At 34.7% G+C, this 11,540-nt stretch overlaps 1 protein-coding gene across 1 annotated transcript in view; it reads left to right on the plus strand.

Moving 5' to 3' along the window:
• The window catches only part of exosc9 (exosome component 9), a 43,037-nt gene that overhangs the window by 28,124 nt on the left and 3,373 nt on the right, over positions 1 to 11,540 (plus strand). The window contains exons 6-11 of the mRNA XM_069925159.1: positions 2,195 to 2,277; positions 4,037 to 4,169; positions 5,132 to 5,224; positions 7,704 to 7,843; positions 8,599 to 8,753; positions 10,323 to 10,395. Of these exons, the coding sequence (XP_069781260.1) occupies positions 2,195 to 2,277; positions 4,037 to 4,169; positions 5,132 to 5,224; positions 7,704 to 7,843; positions 8,599 to 8,753; positions 10,323 to 10,395 (677 nt within the window). The remainder of the gene's footprint in view (positions 1 to 2,194; positions 2,278 to 4,036; positions 4,170 to 5,131; positions 5,225 to 7,703; positions 7,844 to 8,598; positions 8,754 to 10,322; positions 10,396 to 11,540) is intronic.

Below are 11,540 nucleotides of genomic sequence, written 5' to 3' on the forward strand. Positions count from 1 at the left end.
AAAGAAAAAATATTAAAGAAAAATTAAATATACATATTAAGATCTAATCAATGTAAATTGAAATGTAAATATTCTGAGTATAACAACCACTTATTAATAAAAAAAGTATAATTATCACGCGAAACAGACGTAATTTTTTCCATTATTAAACAATATCTCATCTCATTATGCCATCTATTAATATCATTCATATTTGTATCTTTCCACGTACTAGCAATACATTTTTTTTTGCTACAGATAAAGCTAAATATTCAAAAGCAAGCTGAAACTTATCTAATCCCAAGCCTTTCAGAGGTTGCAAACTACCCAATAAAAATACTGTCGGATCTAAAAGTATTTTAATCTTATACAGGTATTCTAAAAAAAAATTGAATTTTCTTCCAAAAAGATTGTATATGTAACAACATGAAAAAAAGTTCCAACTGTATTACCACATCTAAAACACAAATCTGATTCATGAAAACTGTACTTTTTCAATTTTTCAGGTGTTAAGTATAATTGATGTAAAAAATTATAATTAATCATTGCGTAACGTGCATTTATCAATCTAGTTACACTATCATAACAGATATCTAACCAATCATCCACGGAAAAAATAAAACCAGTATCCGCTTCCCATTTACTTTTAGATCTATCCCAACCCTTTTTATCCATACCATCCTGTAATATTTGATACATAGATGAAATATAACCCTTCTCTGGTACCTTCATAAGAAAAGTCTCAAATTTAGTAATTTCAGGTAAAATCATATCTCTACCAAACATACATTTTACCAAAGATCAAATTTGATAATAGAGAAACAAAGAGTTCTTATCAATACCAAAACTGTCCCTCATCTGATTAAAAGATAAAAATTTACCCTCTTTAAAACAATCTCCCAAATTTTTCACACCTTTAAATCTCCAATGCAATAAACTTCAATTAGGTATTGAAAAAGAAATAAGTTGATTATTATACAATGGAGTCAAAACCGATAATTCACCCCTAGAGCCTATCATTTTATTTTTCTTTATCCATAACTTCATTAGATGTTTTAGTATAGGCACATTATACTGCTGTAACAAATGTATATTCCATCTAAACAAAGATTTATGTATTTCAAATTCAGAAATATTTGCCATCTCAATTTTGGCCCAACTAGGAGGCCGTACCAAATCCATCAATGAACTAATAAATTTAAGTTGGGCTGCTTCATAATAATTTTGAAAATGTGGTAAACGTAATCCCCCTAACTCATATTTCCAAGTTAATTTATTCAAAGCTACTCTCGAAAATTTACCTCTCCATTAAAAACTCCCTAACCATTTTATTCAAATCTCGAAAAAAAATATTATCAAGTAAATACAGAATAGATTGAAACAAATATTGTATACGCGGAAAAATATTAATCTTAATTGTATTTATCTTACCCAATAAATTAATAGGTAAATCTTTCCATTTAATCAAATCAGTTTTAATTTTTTTTATTAACAGAACATAATTTAATTTATATAAAGATTGATAATTAACATTCAAAATTATACCCAAATATTTAATTCGATCAGTCCATTTCAAATTAATAATATAAACTGAATAATCTCCTTCACTTACCGGTAAAATTTCACTTTTTTCCCAATTAACATACCTCAAATTATTGATAGAAATGATGTATGCAACAATGCCAAACCCATTTATTGAAATATTTGATAAAATAATAAACAATTACTCTTTGCTTCATCCTCACCTGACTCCTTTCCTTCTCTTTTCCCTGCCTGTCACCCACATCTTCCTTCCTCCAGCTCCCCAGAGAGCATCTTTTTCAACCCTCTGTTCCCTTCCCTCAATCATCTCTTAGCTCAGTTATTATTATCTTCCCCCTCGCACCCATGATTCGATGACCACTCAAATTCTAGCATTCCCAATGGGAGAAAAAAGGCCACGGTTTGCTTTCCATGGATGCTGCGTGATTTGTTTATCTTTCTCCAGCACTTTTGTGCATTGTTTGTTTTGAAATGCTCAATTAAATTGTTTTATTGTCACATTTGTAGAGATGATAAAAATATTTTGCACGTTCTCTACAGAAATCAACCTATACATGGTACAACAGCTATTTAGAAGCTATTGCAATTAGTTTTGCACCATCAGTTGAAATTATTTGAATAACAGTTGCAATCAAAGAATGCATCTCTAACAATGTTTGTTTCTCTCACATAGTATACTCCAGAGGAGCGTGATTTAATTCCATTGAGCATCCACCACATGCCCATTGCAGTCAGCTTTGCATTCTTTCAGCAGGGGTAAGTACAAAAATCAAATGTTTTCATTCTTGGATGACTTTGCTTCAAAATGAAAATATATTTTGTTACCTTTCCTGGATGGAAGAAAATCTTTGTTTCAGAGTCTATAAATTCAGGCGTAGAAGTAAGACGTTACAACAGCTGCCAAGGGTTAAATTATTCCAACTTGATTTTACCATCGTATCAACTCCAAATGGAATTTCTATCTACTCCGCAGGCTTTAGGACAAGAACTATTTCTGATTTTATTTGAGTATTTCAAATTTTCATACATATACTAATATCCAAATACAGAAAATGACAATCATATATTTAAATCAATTATACATGCTACAAATTGTACCCCAATAAACCCCACCAACCCCCTCCCCCATAATAATCCACAAAATAAAGAAAAGAAAAAGAATTGAAACATAGATACAGAAAAGTTAGAAAAAGACAAAAAAAATCTAGTTACCAAAATATCATCATCATTTACACAATTTTGCCTTCAATATCATTTATTTATCTCAAGTAGTTAGGAAGATTTCATGGTTAATATCAATTCATACCTTCTTTATGTAAATATGGGTGCCAAATTTTTTAAAAAACATATTTATTCCTTATTGTATGCTATTTTCTTGAGGTATACAACTGTATATTTCCACGTGCCATCTTTCCAGTCCTAAATGGGAATCTGATTTCCATGTCACTGCTATACATTTTCTTGCAACTGCTAATACAAATTTCATAAATTCCTTTTGGAGAAAATTCAATATCAATTTTGGTCTTACCACCAAAAAATTACCCAGTAGCATTGGATCTTGTGGAAGTTTAACTCTTATAATTTGTTCTAAAAAATTTTTCCTAATTTTATCCAAAATGGTCTCAATTTTGAACATGACCATCCCTATCCTCAGATATTGATCTCGGTTCCCATTTATATATAAATTCATCTGATGTCTTCTTTCCTATCTTATCCATCTCTATGTAATCCATGCATTATTTCTGTTTATTTTAACCTGTTGAAAGGATCCATGAGATTCTGTGAACTGAAAGCAATCTTAAGTAGCATATTTCACTTTTAATTATCATTAAACAAAAATATATGAGATTTGGGACCGAATTCAAGGGAAACTTGCACTGAGGCATAGACTGTATAAACATTTAAGTTGTTGAAGGAAGAATAAACAAAACATGGGATCACAGTGATCATGTCAAATTAAGTATGTTTCCTTAATTAAGTGCAGTACCCAAAAACAATGAAGAAACAGCAGGTTACATGCATCTATAGAAAGTAATGGCGATCAAGGTTAAGAAACTGGTATCAAGAAAGACTGAGGGAAGGGGATTAATGGAATTAGAGGTTGATATTGATACTGTCTGGTTGGAGGCTGCTGAGATGGAATACAAGATGCCATTTCTCCAATTTGCAGGTGGCCTTGATGTGATAATACCCGAGGCCATGGACAGAGATGTTATTGTGGCAGTGGTGTGTAGAATTTGCAACTGGGAGGTCTTTGCTTTTGCAGCTGACAAAGCAAAGGTACTCAGCGAAACTATCTCCTAGTCGGTGTCCAGTCTCGCCTTCTTATTCGGGTATCTACTTGTGTTTCCACATTCCCAAGGAAGGGCTTAAGCCTGAAATGTTGATTGCCTTTTACTTCCTATGAATGCTATGTGCTTTGTTGACTTTCTCCTTCACTTTTGTATACTGCACTAGACCCAAGCATTTGCAGATTTTCTTGTTTATGTTCTTAATTAATATTTTTATGTGATAGAACTTACCTTTTAGTAGATCCAATTGAACATGAGGAACGAGTCATGGATGGTCTCCTGGTGATTGCAATGAACAAACACCGTGAGCTGTGTACCATTCAATCCAGTGGTGGAATTATGCTTTTAAAAGATCAGGTCAGTAATCAACAAAAATTTGTGCACTTCTGTTTTCAAACTAGTCTGCAAAAACAAGTGGAAAAAATCTAAAACATTTCCACACTCTGTAAGTCTATTAGTATATAAATTAACATTGCCTAAACCATCTTTTTTGACTCTCATAACATTACTCGTCATTGCTCTTGCTCAAGTTCAGTTGTTGCTGAAAATTGTCGCCAATACCTTTCTTTAGATTGGCTATTGCAATCCTTTCCTGACCTGCCTCTCATTTTTTTCACTCTCCATTATTAAGTCCATCTAAAATTTATTTTCCCATGCACAACTCCTATCACTGTGCTAATTGAAGTACATTGGTATCTATTTATAGATACTTAAAACTCTTGTTTTTCAAATTCCTTTTTTCACCAATCTAAGATCTGAGCTGTGTCAATTCTGATCTCTTGTGAACCAATAATTTTAAGTATCATTGCCTTCAGCTTTTCATCCTTAAATGTTGGAATTCTATCTCTAAACCTCTATATATTCCCTCAAATTTAGTTTGCTGACAATACTGTAAAGTACCTTGAGGCATTTTACTATTTTAATGGTGCTGTTGTTTTGATATGCTGGGGTGCCTTTCTACCTTAATTTAAATAATCAACTGCATCTAAGAATAAGGTGATCGTGCAGATGATCCAGTGAGGTATCAAAAAGATAAAGATGAGTGCCAATAAATTGTTCCTCATTGAGCTAAATGAAAACACCCATGGTTCTGTACTTGATGATCCAAAGACTTTGCCTAATGAAAGGACACGTGGTGTCTTGCATTGAATAACTTGGCTTGCATAGATTGTTGCTATTCACTCTTGATAATGTCTCGTAAGGAATGACAGATAGACTGAGGTAATAAGTGGGCTGCCAAGTTCTTGTGGACTATGCTCCATCATAAGTAATATCTCCAGGAGACAAGGTAGAACAATAATCCAATCTCTTCATTTTAGGTTCTTCGATGTACTAAAATAGCTGGAGTGAAGGTGGCAGAGATCACAGAATTAATACAGAAAGCTATTGAAAATGATAAAAATGTCAGGCAAGTTTGTTTTCAGCAAGGTAATATTTTTGTTAAAAGTGCCTTTTTAAAAAAAAATTATGTTGGAGTACCTCGATGAGAATAGGCATGGTTGTCAGATCTGTATTGGATTTTCACATGGAAAATGATGCACATCATTCACCCCAGCTATGCAGATGGGACCTCCAAACCTGACTACCGCCAAGGACAAGTCTGCAGGTGCCTGGGAATACTACAATCTATGGGTTTCCATTTAAGTTGAGCTTCCGACCAAAGTGGTAGATGCGGGTTCGATTTTAATATTTAAGGAAAGTTGGGTAGATATATGGACGAGAGAGGTGTGGAGGGTTATGGGCTGGGTAAGAGTCAATGAGCCAAGGTGGGAATAGGTGAACTAAAAGGGCTAAACTGGCCTGTTTCTTGCTGTAATTGTTATGTAACATCATGTCCTGGAAATGCACTACCAGCTCTTTAATCTAAATCCTGGAACTACCTACCTTGAAGCACTGTAGGACTGCAGCAGATCACGCCAGCTTCTTGGGATATTAGAAATATATGCACAATAAACGATTACCTTTGCCAACGATGTCCTGTTGCTGCAAATCAATTTAACAAATACTTTCTAGGTTGTCCTTTTATGTTACAAAATGGTGAAGACATACTTGATTATAGTTCCTGAATATTATCCAATAAATAACTGGCCAATCCAATGGTTTGAATATTGGTGAGGTTTGAATACTATTTTCAATGCGATCATTTGTTTCCATTCTTGGATGGGAGAAGTGAGTTCACCAGCTACACTTCCCATTGAATACAAGTATGGGGCAGCATTGAGGGATGACTCTGCATCAAAATATTTAAAAGATAAATGCAGTTAAAGTTTACAAATTGAAATAGTGACATCGGAAAGAAAGGTTCATGATTTTTAAAGCTATTTTAAATTTGCATGGCAGCTAACTGGCCTGCAATTTTCTGCTTTCTCTCTACATCCCTCCCTCTCTCCACCAAAGCTTTGAATAAATTAATTACATTAGCTATATTTTTCATGCTAATTCTTTCTGAATCTGGGGAATTTTGGAAAATGAAACTAATGGAGTGCATAACCATTTCTTTTAAGAACAAAGGTTGAAGTCCATCTGCTCTGACTGTTCTCTTTCACTTGATATTTGTAATTTCCCCACCTACATTTGATTAGCAATATTCTAGAGTTTTGTATATTCTGCAGTGAAGCCATATGTAAAATACTCGTTGAATTCATCTGTCATTACCTTGATTTCCATTATTCTTCAGGCTTTTATTTTATAAAACTAATATTAGACCATAAGAAGTGATATAGGAGACCATTCACCCCATTGAGATTGTCTGCCATTCCATCATGAGCTGCTCTATTCTCCCACTCAGTCCCACTCCCCTGCCTTTCCCCATAACCTTTGATGACGACTATTCAGATATCTCTCAGTCTGTCTAAAATACACTTAATGAATTGGCTGCCACAGATGCCTGTGGTAGCAAAGTTTAGATGTTAACCAGTCCCAGGCTAAAGAAATTCCTCCTCACCTGTTTTAAATGACCGCCTTTCAATCCTGAAGTTTTGCGCTCTTGATCCTGACTCCTAGCATGGAAAACAACTTAGCTACATCTCTGTCCAGGCCTTTCAACATTTGAAATGCTTCTCTAAGGTCTCCCATCATCCTTCTGAGCTCCAAGGAGTACAGTGCGAGAACCATCAAATATTATTCATATAATGATCCCTACATTCCAGGAATCATTCTTGTGAATCTTTTCTGAACCCCTCTACAATACCAGCACATCCTTTCTTAAACAGAGCCCAAAATTGTATCCCATACACTGCCTCACCAGTGTCTTATAAAATTTCAACATTATATCTATCCTATTTCTCTAGATATGAATGCCAACATTGCGTTTGGCTTTTTCACCACCTCAACCTGTAGGTTAATCTATAGGGTATCCCATCCCAGTAAAAGTCTGCCCTTTTATTCTTTTTCCCAAAATGCATGACCATCTACTTTCCAACATTGTATTTCATTTGCCCATTCTCCTCTCCAAGTCTGCACATTTGTTTCCTCATCGTGACTTGCCCTTTCACTTATTTTTGTAACATCTGTAAACTTAGCCACAACACTCACCACTGCAGAACACCACTGGTAACTAGTAGGCAACCAAAAATAGGATCTCTTTATTCCCACTGTTTGCTGCCGACCAGCTAATTCTCTCCCCATGCTAGTCTTTCCGATAATACCATGGCCTTTCATCTTGTTAAGCAGCTTTGTGTGGGACCTTGTCAACGACATTTTGAAAATCCAAATATACAACATCCATTGTTTGTCGTGCCTGCTTGTGGTTTATTCAAAAAATTTCAGTTTTACTTGCTAGAAGTGCTATATTCACTTTAAACAATTAAAGAAAATTAAATCAGTACGTTTTAAGCCTAACTGCTAAGATTGTGTGCCTGTGTTTACTAAATTAACTATCTTTATAGAAAGGAAGGTGGGAAGTTTGGTTTTGCAGAATCTGTACCAAACAAGATTACTACTTTTAAACTTGAAGAAGTTACAGTACATGTAGATGGTATTGAAGAACAAGCTGAAGAAATTGTGTCGAAAGCTGAAGCATCTCCACCGCTGTATCTTTTACTTGGATCACTAAAGACAAAAATAATTTGGTTTATTTAATAAAGCTTTAATTTCCTGAATCAAAACTAATTTAAATCACTACCCATTTTGCTGTTGTCTGAAACTTTGTTATTTTGCAATATATTTAAACAATTTTTGTTTCCAGGTTATAATTAACGGTATTGGAGCACTGGAGCAGCAAAATGGAAATTGCAGTTCATTTCTTTCTGTGAGGGAATTTTGATGAAAGACTTGGTTGTATGTGGAAATTTTGCAATCTGTGCCTGAAGTTAAACAGCCAGTTCAGTTTTTTTGAAGTGTTGAACTCTTGTGGGAAGTTTGTGCATAGCAAGATTTGACATACAATGAGGTGTATTTTTGATGAAATTGTAATTGAAGGTTAATTATTGGCCATTTTTCTATTTTCTCTAAATAAACAGCGATCTCCGGAATTTGCTCGAGGTAGAAGTAATGATCCATCCAAAAGGCAATCTTTGGTGTTTCAACAGTACTGCTTTGAATTGAAATACACTACAGAAAATGGCCCATAGTGTTCATGCTGAGCATTTTGTACATTTATGTTAACCCTATTTGTACGTTAGGTCTGTAACCTTCTGTACCTTGTCTTCAAGTACCTGTCTGTCTCTGAAATGTGATCTGATGAAGTTACTCCTTTAGACAATGACAGTACTGGCATTTTAGCCTCCTGGACATCCTGCACATTTTTGCAGTTTATTGCTTTTTAGTATTTTTCTTAACAAACTAGTATTCCAAAACCAATTTTGCGTGCTCCAGGAACAGGACAGATTGGGGAAGGAATTCAAAATGAATGGATGATCAATGATCTGGATGAAAAGGAGGAGGAGGAAGATGAGGAGGATCTCATTCCTGAATTAGGTGCCCAGAATTTGGAGAATGAAGGTGAACCTAAAAATAATAAAACCCCTGGTATCTGGAATTTGAGCAATTGTCATAAGAAAAATAATAGGTTAAAAATACACAAGTTTAAAATTGTGAATGTTCTTTGAAGTAACACATAAATCTTAGAAGAATATACAAACAAATATTAAGCCAATGGAGTGCCTTGGTTGTGCTTTGCTTGCAGCAGCTATTTGAATAATCAATGATGTCACCTAGGATGAGGTTGATGCTACTTGGTATCGGTTAACTCTCCTAGTGTCTCCTTATCCCTGCTTATTTAAGTCACTCTGGTCAGAGGCTTTAATCTGAAAACTTAGTTGTGTGGCGGTTAAATTATCTGTTTTTTCCCATCTTTCAGGCAGCTCTGTGGAGGGGAACCTGCAGCAAGTTAAATGTTTTGAAATGTTTAGAATGTGACTAAAAATAAAGTAAAATACTTCACGGTTTATATTCATGCAAGGGAAGTTCAATGCAATTATTTTTGTCTTTTAAACTTTATTCTTTGAAGGTGTATTAGTTAGGCCAGTGGTTCTCAAACCTTCCCTTCCCCCCCCCCCCCCCCCCCAACTCTTACAACCTTTGATAATCCCTTATCTATGCCATAGGTCAGGGATGTCAAACTCAAATTCACAGAGGGCCAAAATTAAAAACTTGGACTAAGTCATGGGCCAAACTAAATATTTATTGAAAATTTTCAACAACATCTGCATGTTTGCTCTTCTTTCAACATATGTAATGTTAAACTTTTTCTTATTAAAATAAATGTTTAATAATTTTGGTTAAACTCTTTCCAGAAGAAGCATTAACAAATGAGAAATAAAATATTCAATACATAATATTTCTCTATAGCCTTTAACCTTTTAAATGTTTTTTTTCACAAGCCAACAAGTCAAAAAAATAACAACTTGCTTCAATGAAAATCCAATCTTTCAACTATGAACAGTCCAAAGTTAACCAAAGAAAATATTAATCCAAGCTTAGCTTGCTACTGTGATTTACTCTGATGCACCTGGGTCTAAACCAGATACTTGGCATCTCTTCTTAGACCCTGACCCCAGAGTTTGACTCCCACCTGTCTTGAAAGGTCCTGTTTTCTGTCTTTCGTTTGGCCATTTTTCATAAGGGGTTTAATACATGTGAGTTGGACGACAGGTCGCAGATGCTAATGAAAGTAAAGAGAGGAGGTGGGGGCGATTAGCGGGCTGATACCAATGCATTTGCACGGCATTCTGGGATTTGTAGTATTAGCTGTGCATGCGCTATACTGGCACTGCGGCCAACGGGCCAGCTCTAATACATATTTGATATGATCTTGCGGGCCAAATATAATTATAACCTGTGCCAAATTTGGCCCACGGGCCTGAGTTTGACATGTGTGCCATAGGTGGTATGAGTTGGAGGGAAAAAGGGGAATTACAGGCTTTGTAAGTGTCAAGCAACTGGAAAATATACTTATCTGGCATCCACAAATCCCCATAGGTGCCAGATACCAGGGGTTTGACCATATGTTGAATCCAGTAATGTTGAGTTGAAAATTTGAGACTTGCTAAATGCTTTTTGTTTGTTTAGCTGAGGTTACACAACTGTCAGACAGTGAAGAGGAAGAACTTGTAATACTGGAACCAGGATATAAAAAAGGAAAGTGAGTATAATAAAATTCTAAGAATTGATTTGCTTTATAATTTCACACACGGTCTTCTCTCTGGTTATGTATGTATAGTCAGATAATAAACTTGAACAAATGGCACTAACTCTATGGTCTTTAATGTTTACTTCCTAAATATTTTAATTAACAAAAGGATAGTAAATAGACATTGTGGAAAAAGTCATATTTCATTCCCACTGCAAAACTTTTATCTACTGTTTGAAGATAATTTACTAGAATCTACAAAACATCTTTAATGATTGAAAGACATTTTGAAATCTATTTTTCTATCTTAAGATCAACTTGTTTCGTTTGCACTAAATAGCTTATTTAACAAATATCAAATATTTTTGACTGTTGATTTGGAAAGTCTCGTGGGAATTGAATAACCAAATGACAATTAACTACACTGCTTGTTAAGGACTGAATACTTAACCAATTATTTAGTAAAGTATACAAATAACTGAGGCAGATGGAAGGAATGCAATACAGCTGCAAATTGCCTATGCAATAGGGATAACCTACTGGCATTCTGCAGAAAAATTGATGCATCAATAATGGGAAGTTAAATGTTTGGGAGGAAAGTAAAGAAAATTAATGTGTGACCTCTAATTACAGGTGTGAGTTTAACCATTTCTATTGCAGATTCAATACCAATGGCACAATTATAATGCTCCATATTTGCACACTACCTGGGCTCAAGTTACATTGCATTAGAGCCCTATCCCAGGAGCAATTGCCCTATGGGTGTTATTTAACATTCAAAATTAAAACCTTAACTTTATCCTCTTCTCAGCAAATGTTAACTATTGATTAGATTGTTGGAAGAAAAATCAAGCTTCCAATTGAACAGATTTAATCTGTACGTAAGTCTGTCATGATGATAGCCCTTTAACTGCAAGATGTAAAATCACTCATTGCTTCTTTAGTTCAACATAATTGCACAGAAATCCCATCTTGCCTCACTTTTATTGCAAACCAAGTTCACCTGATGTCTATCTTGGTTTATCTTGAGCTTGGTGTGTGTGTATATATGAACAGTTAAACTAACAAATGTAATACTAGTCCTGTTGGAGCCAAAAAGGCTTTGATTCTGTAAAAAGTCAACTTCTGAAATTGAACTGTTTTACTTTATCCCTTAG

Source organism: Narcine bancroftii, chromosome 3 (assembly GCF_036971445.1).
Source record: "Narcine bancroftii isolate sNarBan1 chromosome 3, sNarBan1.hap1, whole genome shotgun sequence".
In the NCBI taxonomy this organism is placed as follows: domain Eukaryota; kingdom Metazoa; phylum Chordata; class Chondrichthyes; order Torpediniformes; family Narcinidae; genus Narcine; species Narcine bancroftii.